The sequence below is a fragment of the Sebastes fasciatus genome, chromosome 3, assembly GCF_043250625.1.
Source record: "Sebastes fasciatus isolate fSebFas1 chromosome 3, fSebFas1.pri, whole genome shotgun sequence".
In the NCBI taxonomy this organism is placed as follows: domain Eukaryota; kingdom Metazoa; phylum Chordata; class Actinopteri; order Perciformes; family Sebastidae; genus Sebastes; species Sebastes fasciatus.
The window spans coordinates 35928896-35947844 of NC_133797.1; the positions used below are offsets into that span (position 1 = coordinate 35928896).

Below are 18949 nucleotides of genomic sequence, written 5' to 3' on the forward strand. Positions count from 1 at the left end.
ACAGGACAGCACATTACCAATAATGGTAATGACAAACAGTAACTAAGTTTTAGTCCTTTTTTTTCAATCATGATCACATGTGCACAAATCAATTAGTTAGTATGACATTAATGGTTGAATGGTAATGCCTATGCATCCGTTTTATTTGCACTAGAAACCATGTGGAGCTTCAATCGATTAAAACATTTAATAGCGATTAATCACAAATTAATCCCACGTTTTTTATCTGTTCAAAATGTACCTTAAAGGGAGATTTGTCAAGTATTTAATATTCTTATTAACATGGAAGTGGACAAATATGCTGCTTTATGCAAATGTATGTATATATTCATTATTGTAAATCAATTAACACAAAACAATGAAAAATATTGTCCAGAAACCCTCACAGGTACTGCATTTAGCATAAAAAATATGCTCAAATCATAACATGGCAAACTGCAGCCCAACAGGCAACAACAGCTGTCAGTGTGTCAGTGTGCTGACTTGACTATGATTTGCCCCAAAACTGCATGTGATTATCATAAAGTGGGCATGTCTGTAAAGGGGAGACTCGTGGGTACCCATAGAACCCATTTACATATCTTGAGGTCAGAGGTCAAGGGACCCCTTTGAAAATGGCCATGACAATTTTTCCCTGCCAAGATTTGGCATAGATTCATAGCGTTATTCAGCCTCCTTAGCGACACGCTAGTATGACATGGTTGGTAATTTGAACACTGCCACTTGTCTTACACATTACACCAACTGGTAAATATAGTCTTTTGTTCTCACACACAAAAGTACAGTACACAGCTTTGTATGAGAATAAAACTGATATTCTCCCATTGTAAAATAAATTAGATTTTTGACAAAATATGCACATATTTTATATTTTTCTTAGCGGTGCAATCTTACATATATTTTATTTTCTAAAACATAAAAATTACAATTTGATAGAATCCTTTGTTGTAGTTGAAATATGACTTTAGCATTTGTTGCACATTGGCTAAGTATACATTCTTACGTATATATTTGCCAGTTTGATACCAAGAGCAGGAAACTTACAGGCAGGGGCATGGACATGACCATGTTTCCACCGTACACCGCCGGGACGTAGAGGATACTGGCGCCTGTATGAGGATCTATTCTCTGAACAGGGCTTGGTGACTTGCCCATGCCAGCCGGTGTGCCACCCAGGGGTGGTGAGAATGCACGGATAGGGTTTCCCATCAACACCGCTGGGTTGGGTTGGGCTGCAATGAGAGAAGATGGCATGGTAATATAAGTACATGGAAATGGTTCTTAACCTTAATGTGATGACACGTTGATAGAAGGCAACACACATGGCCAGGGTTTATCTAACTATTCATAGCTTGGGATCATGTTAGATAATAACCTTTATGATTCTATCAGAGAGGAGGGCGACATAGGCATTTGATTTTTTTTTTTTTTTCAGTTTAGGCTAATGTAGCTGGCTGACAATTTGCAGCAGCTGAAATAAACTGATTGTCTTCCCGTGGTAAACATCGAATTAACAACTCCTTGCTGTGCTGTTCAAGGCTGCATCGCACTGATGGCTTCAATAGCCTCAGGCCTTTATGCATCCATCTGGGCTGCTGCATTAGACTGGCTCATATCAAGCTGTCGAGATGTGAGCTTGTTTGTGTGTAGGGAGACAGAGGGAGAAGAAACAATGAAAACTTTCCCACTGTTGCTCTGTTGTAAGTCCTGACCATTATATGCAAAACATTATGTGACTCGAAATAACTCCAAACTCAGACCTCCTATGTGTCGAACATCTCAGTTACAGTTTGGTTTAATGTAGCGAAGTTCAGGGATATGGAACGCTCTGCCATCTCATATTTTAAAGACGGCAACAGAACAATTTAATAAAGCCGTCAAAGGTTTTGTTTTTATCTCTCCAACATTTTCCTTATGGATTATCTCTGTAAATCGCTTACTAATAATGAGTTGTTATTGATGATATAATAATGTGAATCTTAATTCTATTTCACAACTTTTTTGCTTCCCTCTCTTTCTTTACCATCCTTTTCAATAATTTATTCTCTTTTTAAAATTGATTAAGGTGTGCACTGGAGAGTGCCCTGATTAAGCCCCTCTAAGATTTGTTTTGCACCTCTCCATCACATTTGTTGTTGTTTATGTAATATCAACTTGTACCTATTTATATGTGTAAACAACTCAAATCTATAGTGGGACAGAAATGCTAAGTGGATGGAATTTATTTCTATACATGACTGTATGTGTGAACATTGTCATTGTTATATAATTTAAAATGTTTAAAATTACTGTTACAAGGACACAATTTTTTTCTATGCAGTGTTTATCAATGGTGGATTATACCTCATAAATATATACCTTTCTAGGATAAGTCTCCTTTCCTTTATCTACATCCAGTCAAATGAACATTCTCAGCAAGCCTAAATGAGCTACAACATATAAACCATACAAAGGTCCCGTGAATTGCTTTTGACTGTAATTTTCTATGAGTCTACTTCTGCATATAAACCCAGAGTGCAGAATTAGTTACTGACAACAAACTGAAAGCCAGAGAAAACGTCTGGATTTGAACAGACATAACCAGGAGCACGAGGTAACAATACAGGAAAGTAATTTTTCATAAAATGGTACCCATTAATATTTAGATAATCAACAGGGATGCACTCACCATATCCTTCAGGTGGAAGGTGCTCTGTGTGGTTCGCATGTTTCCCCTGTAAGACAAAAGAATCATTAGAAAGTCATGAAGAAAGACTTCCAAGAGTTCATAGAGGCCAAATGGAGAAGAAAAGTGTGGATGAGAAATATACGATTCTGGCAAATGCAAAGCAATATAGGAACTGGATATACAGCGGTTGCAGTATGGCCCTGAGTGTCCCACATCTGTCACAACAGCTATCGCAGCAACACCTCATCAGTGACGGGGCAGGAATTAAGCTGGCAAGCAGAGCACAGCTAAATGAATCCATAACGTCAATGTGTGATGCAGACGTCTTCTGCTCTTATAGAACAGGCGACAGGCTGCAACTGTGGCTTTGTTGCAGAGAGGCAGTTCATATTTACACTCATCAACCTTGAAAATATCAATTTAGTAGGCTCATTTGTTCAAGTTTTATAATAGCAGATTTAAATATACGACACACAAAATCTTCCACAACATGCAACATTTGCTGCCATTAAACATTCCAGTTTTAATCCTAGATTGAATTAATTACATATCAGACATTGTTGCACTGTCCCTATAAAGTTACTTCATAGAGAAAGAAGATTTAGCCAAGAATCTGACTGGTCAAATGTGCTTTAAAGCCCATGTTTATTCACTAGACTGTTTATTCTTTATAGTTAAACATTAAAGTACGGCCTCTCATGTATTTTAATTATGTCCAAAGCTTGCGCACACACAAAGACACACCTAATACAGTCTAGGCAGATTAATAACCGTTAATGGAAACGCAGAGTATCCCACTAAATCAAATCAAATCAATTTATTTTTGTATAGCGTCAAATCACAACAGAAGTTATCTCAAGACGCTTTACTACACTGCCTTTCTCACAGTGACCGCTTACTTGTAAACCACAGATGTATTTAATAACTTTCACTTTAATTGAAGAGCCATAATTAAAGGATTTTATCAATAAATCCCCTAAAGACACCGAAGCTATCCATCAATTTAACACCGTCTGTCCTAGATAACTCTACTCTATCAAAAACACATAAGAGCCATACCACTGCATTTGGGAGACATATTCCTTCGTTAATTCTGGACTGCATTTTTGTTTTTCATGCTACAACAAGTCAACATGCCAAGAAAGATCTATTCTTTCTACTACTAGATGACAACAACTAGACTCTCTCGCTAATCTCTTTCTGCAGGGGGCTTCAAAATACAGCTCCGTCTACTTTATGAGTACACGGAGAGTTTGAAGTGAATCCTGATCAATGTTGACATACATGCACAATTACTCATGTGGGGTTGCGCGCACACTCAAATCCATACATACATAACACAGGGCTCACATGAGATTTCCCCATACCTGAGTTTAGGTGAACCCTATCTCGTGTATTAATAATCATCATAGACAAGCATACACAACAATCTACTTTGAGCTCTTTCAGGAGCTTGTTTTGTAGCATGCAGTCTCTCCCAGTTGGTTGTGGTGTTAACAGATAGTCCCTGACAGCGAGTATGCTTCCTCCATTTCATGAGATCCACTCTGTTGCTATGCTGATATTATATAAAGCTGATATTATTTACCTTTCAGGTAAGGGACACTAGCCATACTACCAGGAAAAACTACACTTGTTTTTTTTAATGTTTAGGTTACCGTTACTACTTCTGCAGTCTTTTGCACCAGAACCACAAGTAAATTAGCAAATAGTTATGAACAAAGGATGGAAAGCAATCAACTTGAACACTTGACATTAAAACACAATCCAGTACAACACCACCAAAAACGACTCAACAGGACTGACTTGTTGTAGCAATGTCTTCCTGTTATTTTGCTAACCCTCTACAAACTCAGACCGAACTTGTTTGAAGGTAAAGGCGAAGGCCATTTGTTGAGAAACATCAGACAAATTCTGCAAATTGGTCATTTAGAGATACAGCTGCACTGGTAACTCCAGTGTTAGATAACTGCGAATTCTGAAAGACAGCCTGACTGTTGAATACTGCTTTGTGAGACAAAGCCCAGGTACCAACTAAAAGATAAGTTCAGTAAACAAAGTCAAATCTGCCAGGACCTCCTTTCCTGCCAGCCTCACTCACAGCATAGCCAATGTTTATTGGTCCTTGAAATATAGTTCTACTTGTGAGGCAGGGCGTCCTCCAGCTTGAGCCGAGGAGCTTCCAAACTACAATGTCACAAACAACGAGAGATATCAAACAGTTTTGGTTCCACGTGTAAAAAGGTTTAATTTCATACAACACCTTTATTTATTGGCATGACCTAGCAACCGAATATAAAACTGCTGCAACTAATTTAAAAGACAAATCTCTGCAGAATGCAATGCTCTTGTAATAAATGATGATGTCGCAGAGGCAGCTTTACTTGGCTGCTATTTTAGGGTGTAACATTAACTGAGCAATGCCAGACACACCAGACTGAAAATGGTGGCCACAGTCTAGCGCCGAGGTTATTTGATCTAGTCATAGAGATACGCTGCTGCAACATTTCCTCTGAAAAATATGAGTTGAATAGCAAGAAAGACGAACAAGTATGTTGCTGAACATCTGTCTCATCTGATATATTTTCTCAGGCAGCGGGGGGGTCTGCTGACAATAAAAAGCACTTTTTACTGGATCTTAAAAACACTAGATGACTGCATATACTGGCTGTCATACAGGGGTCCTGGTTGCTTGTAATGTTACATTATTTACTCTGTAACAAAGAGAAAAAGGAGACAGTGGCTCCAGTTTGTCTGTGTAAAACTCAGTTGAATGTCAAAGTGCAGCAGTAATAGTTTGGTTCTCAGTGACACAATTCATCTATCAGTGAAGTAGTGATGTGCACTGTGCTGCTGGGGAATCAATGGCAAGAGATTGTTGGAGAGGAAAAGAGAGATGCATGAAAGATTGTAATGGAGAGACACACACACACACACATCTGACTTGATACTAAACATTTCATTTGTTCCCGACACCACCACCCCAAGTGTCACTTCTAATTTACAAATAATGACACTTTAATAAAAGAATTGTTTTTAAAAAGTGGAAATTGTACTTGTAAATCCTCTTTCCCTAATTAAAATGACACTAATTATGCTAAAGCTGAAACTACAAAAAGCTTTTTAATATGAGACATATTTTACCATGTGTCACACACTTGCATACTTGCACCAAAACACCATCTGTGTCTGAAAGCAGCACTTCCCAATATGAAGTCCATTGAGGCACATATTTCTGGTGAAATGGATGCCCAAAAATTAACATGCTGCATGATTTTCTGATTTGCAACTACAACGTGTAAACTGTAGGGCTGTCAATCGATTAAAATATTTATCTATATTAAATTTAATATTTAATATAAAAGATTTTTTCATAGTAAATTTGCGATTAACCGCAAATTAATCACACATTTTTTAGCTGTTCAAAATGTACCTCAAATCCTAACATGGCAAACTGCAGCCCAACAGGTAACAACAGCTGTCAGTGTCATTGTGCTGACTTGACAATGACTTGCCCCTAACTGCATGTGATTATCATAAAGTGGGCATGTCTGTAAAGAGAAGACTTGTGGGTACCCATAAAACCCATTTTCATTCACAGGTCAGAGGTCAGGGAACCCCTTTGAAAATGGCCATGCCAGTTTTTCCTTGCCAAACAATTAGCATAAATTTAGAGCATTATTTAGCCTCCTTCACGACAAGCTAGTATGATTAGATAGCATGATTGGTACCGGTGGATTCCTCATGTTTTATAGTTTCCAATGATACCAGTATCTTCACTCTAACTTTAAAACTGAGCCCGCCGCAACGTATAAATCGCGTTAAAGTTGCATTATTGTGTTAAAGAAATTAGTGGCATTAAAACAAATTTTACTGTATACGAACTTTGACAGCCCTCGCATACAGTGCTTGGACAATGTTTTGATTGTTTATCATATTGAATCACAATGATCAACTGTCTCTACAAATTGATTTATTTCTTTGGTGCTCACAGTTATGTTGTGAAACACTATAAAAACTTGGACGACTGAAACTGATTATTTGGAATTATATAATATTGATCATCAGTGGCAGATGTGGGAAAAGTTGCACTGAAGCGACCACATTCAACCCAACAACACGTTTTATTAGAAACTATGGTGAGGCACTTTTTAAAGTTAACTAATTAATCTATTATTAAATGACATTTGCGTGGATTATTTGGGCTGTACACCACAGTGGGTGCATCCACCATGTACAGCGGTGCCAAGAATGGTCTGACCTTTAAATTAGCAACATACTGTATATTCAGAAGGAAATAATACATTACACACTGCATAGTGATAGCACCATGTGTGCTTTGTGGTTGTGAGCTACATAGTACGGCTATGGAGAGAGAGAGAGAGAGAGAGGAACTGTGTGTGTGTGTGTGTGTGTGTGTGTGTGTGTGTGTGTGTGTGTGTGTGTCTAAAGCCGGCTGATGTTACGGAGCTGCGGCTCATTAGGCCCAGTGGGTGATGGCAGCAGGTTGGCAGCTGTGGTGATTTCGTTAACCTTTACCTCAGAGCAGGCAGGGAGGACAGACACACACAAAGACATTTCAACCCGAGCTAAACAATCAAACAACACATCCTTCCGCCAAACCTGCCGAGCTAATTTTATATCCGTGTTGTTTTTCTGGGGCCAAAATGAATGACCGTAAAGTCGTTTCCTGTGGTGAGTCATTTTAATAGATATGTGCTTTGTGCCCGCATGTGCAAAGCTTTTATCATTTTTTTCCTCTCTAAAAGCAAGAAGCACTCAATTTATTCCGGATAATTTGTTTACTATATTCACAAGCCAATAAGTGGTTACCCAACACATTACATTAACATAGAAAACCCTACAACATTCTAGCTTTTCAAAACATCCTCTGACCCACCTGTTTCTCTTTCATTTCTTCCTCGCCTCTCTGGTTTCCTGTCTTTCAGTGTTTACAGAGGAAAAACAGCGGCGGCATATCCAGTAACCAGTAATATCACTGTTTGACAAAATCTATCTCTTACGGCTGTCAAAGTTAACACCATAATAACGCATTAACGCAAATTTGTTTTAACCCCACTTATTTCTTTAACGCAATTGTTTTTTTCAGAAGTTGTAGCGGGCTCAGTTTTAAAGCTACAGTGAAGATACTGTTATTATATGAAACTAGAAAACATAAGGAATCCATTGGTACCAACCATTCAAAGGGGTCCCTTGACCTCTGGCCTCAAGATGAATGAAGATGGGTTCTATGGGTACCCACAAGTCTCTCCTTTACAGACATGCCCACTCTATGATAATCACATGCAGTTTGGGGCAAGTCATAGTCAAGTCAGCACACTGACACACTGACAGCTGTTGTTGCCTGTTGGGCTGCAGTTTGCCATGTTATGATTTGAGCATATTTTTTATGCTAAATGCAGTACCTGTGAGGGCTTCTGGACAATATCTGTCATTGTTTTGTGTTGTAAATTGATTTCCAATAATAAATATATACATACATTTGTATAAAGCAGCATATTTTCCCACTCCCATGTTGATAAGAGTATTAAATACTTGACAAATCTCCCTTTAAGGTACATTTGAAACAGAAAAAAAGTGATGAATTTGCAATTAACTATGGACAATCGTGCGATTAAATATTTTAATCGATTGACAGCCTTAATATTTATATCTTTCTTTCATCTTATTTGATTGTTTAAAAATAATGTCTACAGTTTGGTGTCAGGATTTTTAATGCCAGAGATGGATTGACTATCACTGTGTCCTCCCTCATCCCAAGAACCTCACCTTCGGTGGTGACTGCTGTTGCTGCTGCTGCTGTGGACCCTGCTTGTTGGAGGCAGGCTGTGCGTGCTGAGGATGAGGATGGTGGTGGGCATGGAGGGCCTGCGAAGAGTGGTGCCCTTGCATTGGCCTGAGAGCACGGGGGATGAACTCTGGGGCCAACGGGTTGAGGACGTAGGTCTTCTTGAGCTCCAGGGCCTCAAGCTGAGACTTGATCTGCTCAAAGGTGATGCCATGTAGGCTCGTGTTTTCGTGGCAGATGGAGATAAAGTGCTCCCAGAATTTTCTGGAAAGGGGCAACAGATGGAGATTAGGTTTTATTTTCTATTCTCCTTTATCTCTACTTGTTTGGATTGATCGTTTTGTTGATTTTTTCCTTCTGGCAGTGTAACAAATTACTCATTGGTGGGGCTGAGTATAAAAGTCTGTTAAAAACAAACGTGTAATGCAGGTGTTAAGAGGAGAGGGAAAATGAGGAGAAGGAAAATCAGCAGAATGATGAAGCACACCAAAGGGAAAGAAAATTAAAGCTAGGAGGCAAAACAGGAGTAGCAGGAACGCCAGAATGAAAAGAAAAAAAGATTACAATAATCTCTCAGTATACTGTCTACAAATGAGCTGTCAGCTTTGATGATAACTAACGGAGGCAAAACACAGTTGCTATGGAGATGGAAGGTGGTTAAGATGAGTTAAAGAGCTTCAAATAGAGGTAGGGAGTGGCAGCCAATGGCGTTTCCCCTCATAGCTACTGTATATGAAACTATGATCCCGTAGATTTACCAAATTACAAAAATAGTCATTAACCATAACTTAGCATTACATAAGGACCTGCTGTGTTACACTATTGAATGATTTAGGGAAAAAAGTGCCATTATTTACCTGCAGCGCCCAACAGAGCAGAGCGCTATGGGGTCTCCCACAACTGCAACCAGGGACTGAGCTCTGGTGATGGCCGTGTTGAGCAGCTTGTAGTTGGAGAGGAATCCATAGTCGAGGTCCTCTGTCGAGTCCTCAACTAGCTGCTCTTTACGTTTGATGGCCGTCTGCTTGTGTTTGCAGGTGTGCCGCGTCCGCACCGTGCTGAGGAACAGCACCCGGAACTGTTTGCCTGCAAACATATTTTATTATGAAGTTTCAAAGCACTCTGAATGAATGAAATGACTGAAAACTCTTTTTAGGAACTTAATTCTCGTTAAATCTCGTAATGATTTAATCTTATAATGACTCCAGAGGCTGTTGATAGAACACAAACGTCATCTACATGTGTGTTGAATTCAAATCTTAAGCACTAACCAGAGTAGTTTTCCTGTATGAGTGTGTGTGTGATTAATGAGGAAGTTAATGAACGGTGGAAAGCAGCTGGATGCAATACAAGTGGGAACTGCATGAGACTGAAGCAGATGAGAGATTGGGGGAAGAAACCCTAACTCATATTCTCCTCATACTGGGACTGGATGATATGAAGGGCAATATGAATACTGATAACTGCAGTGGAAAGTAGCTTTCTCTTCAGGGTAATATAGCTCTCATTTTAAGCTTAATTTTGACTGAAGATAGACGCCAATATCATCTCACACACAGAAATATGTGACATAAGCACCATGGAAAAATATGAATGAAGCACTTGGGGATTCAAATGTTTGTATTTGTTTGTCTGTAACTATTGTGTGTTTGATTGCCTGACCATTTTCCAATTTACCATTCTTTGAATAATTATGATACAACAAATTAAGAGATAAAACCCCAAAATACTGAGGCCTTAAATAATGTTTTGTCAATTGTGCATGCAGGACACCAACAAGGCAATTTAAATCTCAAAATATCCATAAACTGCTGCATTAATAGCACTCTAGTAGTTACTAGCTCAAACACTGATAGCGTTTGAATGCATTTAACATAAATGTCAGTACATGGGTGCTTTACAGTTGTAGCGTTGGCAGATTTGACCACAGAGATGAGAGTGACGGCTGGCTTGACCGAACGTTAACCGCAATCCGATAACGTTTCCTGTCCATGACAGAGTTTGCATGCAGCTTTAGCCATGATGTCTAGCTCTGTTTTTCCTACAATGTGTGAAACCCAAAGTGTTTCCATACTTTACTGGATGTGTAGTGTTTACCACTTTGGATTTAAAATGTGAGGGTGCAGGTTGTATCCACGGATACCCTCCACCGTCTTGTACTTTGTCGTTTCGGCTCACTGCGGTTTGTTTTGGTTGACGGATACGGAACGGATATGACGTCACGTTACTCAGACTACAACAATAAAAGCCGTAACTTCCTTCTACCTCCGCAAAGACTCAAATGAAGCAAATATATCGATTCGGGCATTACAATTTTTTTCCCCACCCCTATTAACTACACACATGCAATTTCTTATTATTGACACAAAGCATGAGCATGTTGGTTAATACGTTTTCCTCACCTTGCACATTGAGCACTCTTTCCACGCTGACCTCATGCATTCTCTTCTTTCGGAGCTCAGCACGAATGCGGAACACCTGGTCGGCGTACGGTGACACCACTCCGATGCTGCTGTCGTCCAGCTTGCCCCAGGACACTGGCCACTTCTTGCGCAACTCCTCCACCCGCTCCACGATCTCAAATACCTGAGGAGATGGAGGAGCAACATGAGAGATAAGAGGCGACAAAAAGGCTCAATTCCACGCTCTCGTCACACCCTGATCCCTGCACACAAAAAGAACTGTGGGAGACTGAAGCCCTATTCACACAGGACTAGTATTACCTGGGGACATGGGGTAATTTGTAAGAATTACAGAGATCGTCCAAAAATTACCTACCATATTTCGCCAAACACAGAGGTCATGTGATAATATTAGTCCCGTGCAAGTCAGCATCTCTGTGATTTGGGGTTGTATTTTATTAATATATTTTGCAAGGTTTTTGGTTTTCTCCTCTTTCCCAGTCGAGAATTATGGAGGCTGCGTTGACAATTATGTGAAATGAATGTTTTGAAAGCATTTTGGGTGCAAATTCAGGAGGCTCATCTCGCTACGTAGCGTGGAGATACATTAGCACGGGCACTGGAGCAAGAGGTCTTTGTGAATATTATATAGGGTAATTTTGAAATCACATGAGGTTCCCTGGTAATACTAGTCCCGTGCGAATAGGGCTTAAAGGATATTTTCCACCCAGGTAAAAAGGCAACAGTGAGAGGGGGGCAAAATATTCTGACTAAAAAGGCTTCAAGTTTTCCAGAAAAGCAAAGCTATTCCAGACCAGCAAAATAAACAACAATAACGTTTACTGACCTTTAGACTTAAGGCTGGCTTTCTGGGAGTACATTTAAAATATCTTTAACAGAGCTGAATTGACAAATTTTATAAGTTTCACTGTACAAGTGATTTTATGTCCAATTCAATGTATCGTTTGTGAACAAAGTATTAAAATTTGCTTACTGTAGATATTAGTTATTAAAGCAAGAGTTTGTATTTTGAATCCCTATTGTTTTTTGTCATACGAGTAGTTTTTAAACTTCTGTTCAGAGCGTTGGCATACTGCCGGAGGCTTTGAACTGTCATGGAAATATTGTCTTCCACTTGAAGCTAAACCCATCAAAGACACTTCTTGCACAAGACTAACACACTGACATGCTTTTTTCAATGCATTTTGATTATGATAATGTTGTATCAGAGAGACGTGAGGTAATTCATTTGGCACTGCTGACAGTTTGGGAGCAAAATCAAGAAGTGTCCGTGGTTTAATTGGCCGGAACATGTCAGCAAAGGGTCAGAGGTTAGACACAGCCAATGACCACAAACAGCCTGCAGAGGAACCAATCAGAGGCTAGAAGTGTCAGTGAATCATGCATCATGGGTGTCAAATGTAATTCCTAATTACGTTTATGGATTTCAACTTCAATTACGATTAAAAGACAGTGGGTGTGATGAGGCTGATCAGTTTTGGATAATCATTTTGCTTTTGACTTCAGTCAACCAAACTCAACTGAATAATCTAAATTAAATTTCATTTATAATCAAATCTCTGAATTATTTATATCAAACTTAGCATCAGTTGTTCTACAATGCATGATGCATGCCACAGCAGAACAATAAAAATAAAATAAAAATTATAACTCCATACCTCTGCGTTGTTGTAGTAGGCAGTGCTGTTCTTCTCCTGCACATCTTCTCCTCTGGCTGTGAAGAAGGTCAGAGGGTAGAAGTCCTTATGGGAGGGCTGCTTCCCACTTGCCATCAACTTCCCGTCATAAAATAGTTCCGACGTGTAGCTGTAGGAAGAGGAGAAGAAGAAGGAGGGAGAGAAAGGGAAGCAAAAAAGGGAAATATGAGAATAGAGTATGTTTGTGCAAAGATATCTATCAGTTAGTTACTGATAATTTAACTGATAAAGTTGGTTGGGAAATTCAATGTCCTGTAGATATTTTTATACATATTTTCCTGTAATACAACCTGTGAGATTCGAGATTTTGTGAAATGCTGTAGGTATGAACTGCACTTGTTCACAAAGCATGAGTTTGTATTGAAAGATCTGGGGGTTTGAAGAGATACTGTGCTCCGCCCAAAGGATTTTCTCAAAATCTAAACCTTGAAAACTTCAATGTGCTGCTGTGTGAGTGTGTGTTCTTCCTTTGCTGCAACACTATGCTATTAGGCCCAGCAACAAACTACACTGACTAGTCAAATACAGCAGGTATAACCGACTTGAATTGAAAAGATAAAATAACGTGCACCATGCAGAACTGTTAAGTATCAAGATGGAGAACATTTTAGCTGCTGTATAAACCGTCCTTTGTGTCTGCTAAGAATTCAAAGTGGAGTTCATATTTAAAGTTCTCACCAGTACCTGTAGCAAAACACCTAAACCCACGCAGCCCCTGGTGTTGTTTCGTCATGGAGCTATTGTCAGCCCAAACATTTGCTTAATGACTCCACTTCCCTATCTGGACAACCCATCTCAGTCAGTGCTTCACCTCTGTCCCCCCTTTTCCTTCTGACCCATTCCTCCCACCCCCTCTTCTGTTGAGTACTTCAGCCTCTCCTCCCACAGTCTCGACACAAGGCAGTGTTGAGGGCTCACACCTACTTGATGATAGCTTCGTGAGAGCGGTAGTTCTCGCACAGGAGGATGCGACAAGGGTATTCAGGAGGGTAGTGCTCATACAGTCGGTCCAGCAGTGACACATGCAGGTTACGCTCCCGCGCAAACTCGCTGTACACGAATGGACTGAGCTGCAAATCGAGGGGCACAAAATGGAGAGAGAGAGAGAGACAAGGAGGCGGGGAGGGAGAGATGGAAAACAAAGTTAGTTTCAAAGTACCTAAGTAAATTTGGCATACTGAATCAGTCCAAAGTCCAACAAAGCAGTGTCAAACCACACACAGTTAAACCTGCATCAGGCAGAATGTTTTTGGCATCATTGGGCAAAACTTCCATAATAACCTTTCAGCATGTTGTAATTCAAGTGCTCTGAGAGATATGTAGAACATAGAGGCACATGATTTTTTTCAGATTACCTGTCTCATGCCCTACTGTCAGGATACAGTGACCGTATGTACCAATTCTACCCACTGCTGCTTTAAGACACACAGCAAATGAAGGGCACGTTTTTCATTTTACACCAAACACTGCATCAGGTGATTTCATGGATTGCTTTTTTTCATCTCTGGTTGAAGCTTATCACATGAAATCACATGTAGTGCGCGACATGAGTCGTGTCATTTTTCCTCCGTGGCATGACTTGAGAAGTCGGGTCTACAAGAATGTTTTGTATTTGCAATCTCATGCATGCTTCCAAAATTATTTGGAGAAAATTTCCCAGGCATATCAGCTGCTTTGACAGGACTGAATACAGAATACATTCCCTTCTTCAACAAGTGAGCAGCAGTCTGATTTGCCTAATCTTTACAGTCCTTCAGATGAGGTAGGAATGCTAACAGGAATGCACGAAAGTGACTTTTTTAGCACCCAGTTTAGTCTCAGACTTTGGTTCACCCCTGGGCTCCATAGTTCCTGGAACTAGTTTTAGTAAGGGCTATCAGTTAGGTAGGATATTCCAAATGTTAGTAAATGTAAAGTTCTTTAACTACTTTGCAGAGCTGTTCTTGTTTCGAGGAACTTCCAATGATTTGTTTCTCCCATCGTGCCTTGCAAGCTCCTCCATCTGGTGTGTATGCCATTAAACAAACAGACCTTGAGTCGCAGTGATTATAGTGGAATTTACTCTGCACTGATTTCACAGCAGTTTGAGGACATGCCAAATTCAATTTTGTTTGGAGTATACATGCAGTAGCCAGTCTTAGTTACAGATCTGCTCCAATGAGGCACTGCCTGCAAGCCGAGGCAGAATAGCATTTCTTATCTCTTGTAAGCAATAAATCAAATAAGTGAAAGAAATCGAGCATAAATCAGTAACTCCCCCCGATACCTGAAACAGTCTTAACAAATTCGATGTGTATTTCCCTCTGGCCTGATGGTAGTGAGCCAGATTTGTGACCATCAAATGAGGTTACACATTTGCAAAACTGCACACAAACAAGACAGCAATGTATCTTTAGTTTGAGTCTAATTTAAGCCCGACAGTCAGAGAGGGTCAGCTAGCTTTAATGAGGCCCGGCACAGTCAATAAGAAAGCAAACAATCAATAGAGGCCCTAGCCTCCATTGACTATTCAGTCTGCTCTTCCACTGCTGAATAATGGAGATGAACTGTTATAGCGAGAGCAGACGGGAGAGAGTGAGGCGATGGAGAAATATAAAGGGCAACATCCTTCCTTGGAGTTACAAAGCCATTATATAGGATAGAAGAAGAAAAGTTAGAGACAAAGTGATTGAGGAAGAGAGAGATGGATACACAGACATTGTCTTTAAACATTTGTTTTCTTTTCTTCAGGAAAAGCAGAGAGAGAGATCAAGAAACTAGAGCAGCTATTGCATGTAAACTCCTGTCTCGTCATCATCTGCTGCCTGGTAATCCTGTGCAACTGTCTAAAACCAGGAGAGGAGGAAATAAGTGTTTAATTCCTTGTATTGGCTTACAAAGCTTGACTGATGTGAGTTTATATTCGAGTTATCTGTGGCTGAAGTGGTCTCCAGCATCACCGCTCTACAGTGGCTGCTGTCTGTTCTTTTGTATTTGGAGTAGGCAAGAGTGGAGTCTCATCCAAAGCAAAATGCAAGTGGAGTCATTTCTTCTACTTGATGTCACAGCTGATATCTGTGCCTCTATTGCATCCCTCCTTCTAATATTCTTTTGATGTATTTTAGGATACAAAGAAAGGTCTTCAATCATCTGAGAGAATGAACCCAAGACCCTATAATGTGCACCGTACATGATCTGCTAATTAGTGAATAAGCAAAGATTGTGTTTGTTTTTTTTACTGGAGAAACTCTTTGTACTTTACCTGCATATGGTCTCCAGCCAGCACAATGCGGGTGCTCTTGCTAGCGAGAGCAAAAGGCATGATGGTTTCACACTCCATGGCCTGGGCCGCTTCATCCAACAGGATATGAGAGAAGAACCCTGCAACAACAGATGGCACACCAACGTCAGTTTAATTAATAGTACTTTAAGTGCATTTATGCTCAACATGTACAGTGTACTGCCCCAAAAATGCACACTTGATTCACACTCGAGTATCCTGTTGGCAACAGAAATGGGAACCCCTTTTCCTTTTTATCAAAGTTAACACAAGAATACTACAAACACACAGCAAAAACAAGCAAAAAAGTCAGAGAAGCTACGAAAATGGATCCATCTCTTGTTTTAGGACAATACAGGATGTAATGTTTGTCTGAATAAGGAGTAAAATAATGGTACTGGTTTATATAGTGTTTTGAGGACCTAATGATTTAAATAAGGGCTATTCAAGTGTTTAAACTGGGAAGTTGATTTATACGGACGTCTCTTTCCCAATGTAAGTCTATGGGAAAAGTATTTTTGGGCCCAATGGCATCAAGTGACGGACACAGAAGTTGTAGTACCGCCGTTTGGCCACTACAAAAAATGTATCATATCATTTGACAAAATACTGCTTAGATGCAACTTATGTAGTGCATATATGGTAATGATTTAGAAAGAAATACTTTGGAAATCCATGTATAAAACTACTATTGCCACTGTATGTTGAGCTTAAGTGTTAAAATGAATCAAAATCAAATCAAGGCCCAGTAAATCTAGTTGAATCAGATGTTTCTTACCAATACCCAGACCCTGGTCATGTCAACATTTTCCCCATTGTTACATTGGCACATTAATGAACAATTATTTTGTTCACCAGGAGCATTAAAACCCTGTAACTGTGCCATCCTCTCTCAGTCACTTTTTTTCTTCTCCTTCTTTTAACCAGCCTTGCAAACCAAAGGCAGGGTTTTGTGGACGTTCTGAAAGGGATTGAACAGTAGCCCAACCCTGATTTAAAACAGCTCAAACGGTGCTCGGCAGCATGAGGGGAGGGGGATGAAACGGCATGGCAAATGAGTGCTGGAGCGAGGAGGGGAGAGAGAAAGCGGCTGAATAACAACCAGCAAAACAGCCTCTGAAGCCCGAGCACAATTTCTACAGGAAAGTGTATATGCAGATATCAAAACGTGACGGCGGAAAATAACAAAATAAACGCGGGGAATGTCAAAGTAAACAAACAGAAACACGGGCTGGCAAGAAAAGAGGTGGAGCAGTTTGATTTTTCACTCCTTTGTATCTGCCTTTGAACAAAACGTATTGGATTTTTTGTTTTCCTCCAACTATAAAGCCTTTAACTCGTGTTTTCTCTGAACTGAGTGTGCACCTCATTGAAGGTTATGCGTGCTCTGTTCCCCCGCTGTGGTGCTGAGAAAAATACTTTTTTTTTTTACAATGGCCACTATTTTTGCGTAAACATTTGCAGAATGTGTGTATTTGGGTTTATCTATTAGAGCTTATGAAGTGAGAAATGTCCCTTCAGAGCTGCAAAGTGATGCACTAAACAAAGCTGTACTCAAAAGAGTATTAATATGACTAAAAAAATATGGAATAAAGCATTGTTAGATTCCCTCCTTTTCCAATATGTAATTCCTACAGAATGATTTGTTAGATGTCACACCTATTCCAAAGGCGGGGTGTAATATGCATAAAAAGGATGCACATGATCTCTGGATAATAGGCATATACTTAAAATCATGTGCTTGAGTAATCTATGAATAGATTATATACTGTACAAGATGAATGAAAATCCAAGCTGTACAGTTTTCACTGTGTTGAGAGCAAAGCATTGGTGGTAACATCATTTCTTTTTCATCACTGCATGGAATATTACTTGATCAAAAATGTAGCCAAAGGAAACATGAAATCATAAATGTGCTACCCTTGTATCACACGGTTAATTATTTACGCCAGCCACTTTTGTTGACCCCCCGTCAATAAATTGTAGTCAACAGCAGCCCTACTGCATCCTGCCTACTTTTACTTCGATCCACATGAATACGCCACCTACAAATAACATTCACAAATAATGTACATGGGTCATTATTACAAATGGAAATGTTTCCCCGGGCAGAGAAGTAGAGATAAAGAGGGAGGCAGAGATGGTCTTTATGAGCGCCAAGTAGAAGGAACATGGTGCTTAATGTTTCACCTGGGACATAGCCGCCCGCCTTGGGGAACCTCTCTCTAAACCAGAGGTCCAAATTACATTTCTGTAGCCGCGATCTGGCATTGGGCTAATAATGGTGTTTGAATTTGGAAACAGTGGTAAAAGAAAGAAGGGAGGGATAATAAGCAGAGGTGAAAGAGATCAGAGGCACGGGAGATTTGGGGGACAGATGACGATTTAATAATAAATGGCAGTTCTTTCACCTCACACACCCAGTCTCTCACATTCTCCCCTCCTTCACAGTCTCTTTCTACCCTTTTCACCCTTTTTAAAAAGTGACTTGGAAAATCTGTGATCTGTGAGTGTGAAGGGGTCTATACAGATAAATCTACCCCATAAGACAAGCCTTGTAAAGATCAGGTTTTGAAAGCGTTGTCAAACTCTGTTAAAAATCCTGTTACTGCTCAGAGCAAGGAATGGGAAATTATTTTGGGGAGAATTTGACATTGTTTCTTGGATGCGTTCTGGTGCCTGCTACACAATGGGGACCCATTAGGAGCCAACCTAACTTCAGATAACATTCTCTTAATGATCACAGTGTGAGCTATAGGCTTTATCACCAGGCTGCAAGAAGCAGTAGCCTCCAGACAGACCATTATTCACCTGTGCCCCAGCACACATCGGCTAAAAAGAGAAAAAAACAGCATCATCTTTAGGATCGCACACGTCTCTCCTTTACCTTAAAACTTCCTTTCTAGAGTGGTTCAACATATTTTACTTCCTTGTGCTTAAGAAATAATAATTAATTGTGACATTTATTTTACCGATATAAGGGTGTAAATCGCAAGTTTCATCATGATACGATATTATATAGATTCTTTGGAAGACGATACAATATTTGCTGTAATCATAAAGTCTGCCACGATACGATTTTGATTTGATTCG

At 39.8% G+C, this 18949-nt stretch overlaps 1 protein-coding gene across 3 annotated transcripts in view; it reads right to left on the reverse strand.

The window, feature by feature from the left end:
• The window catches only part of helz (helicase with zinc finger), a 67374-nt gene that overhangs the window by 11326 nt on the left and 37099 nt on the right, over nucleotides 1–18949 (reverse strand). For all 3 annotated transcript variants that reach the window (XM_074630639.1, XM_074630641.1, XM_074630640.1), the window contains 8 exons: nucleotides 15839–15957; nucleotides 13522–13667; nucleotides 12559–12706; nucleotides 10880–11063; nucleotides 9335–9563; nucleotides 8459–8741; nucleotides 2669–2714; nucleotides 1045–1232 (listed from right to left, as the gene is read on the reverse strand). In XM_074630639.1, coding sequence (XP_074486740.1) covers nucleotides 1045–1232; nucleotides 2669–2714; nucleotides 8459–8741; nucleotides 9335–9563; nucleotides 10880–11063; nucleotides 12559–12706; nucleotides 13522–13667; nucleotides 15839–15957 — 1343 coding nt within the window. The remainder of the gene's footprint in view (nucleotides 1–1044; nucleotides 1233–2668; nucleotides 2715–8458; nucleotides 8742–9334; nucleotides 9564–10879; nucleotides 11064–12558; nucleotides 12707–13521; nucleotides 13668–15838; nucleotides 15958–18949) is intronic.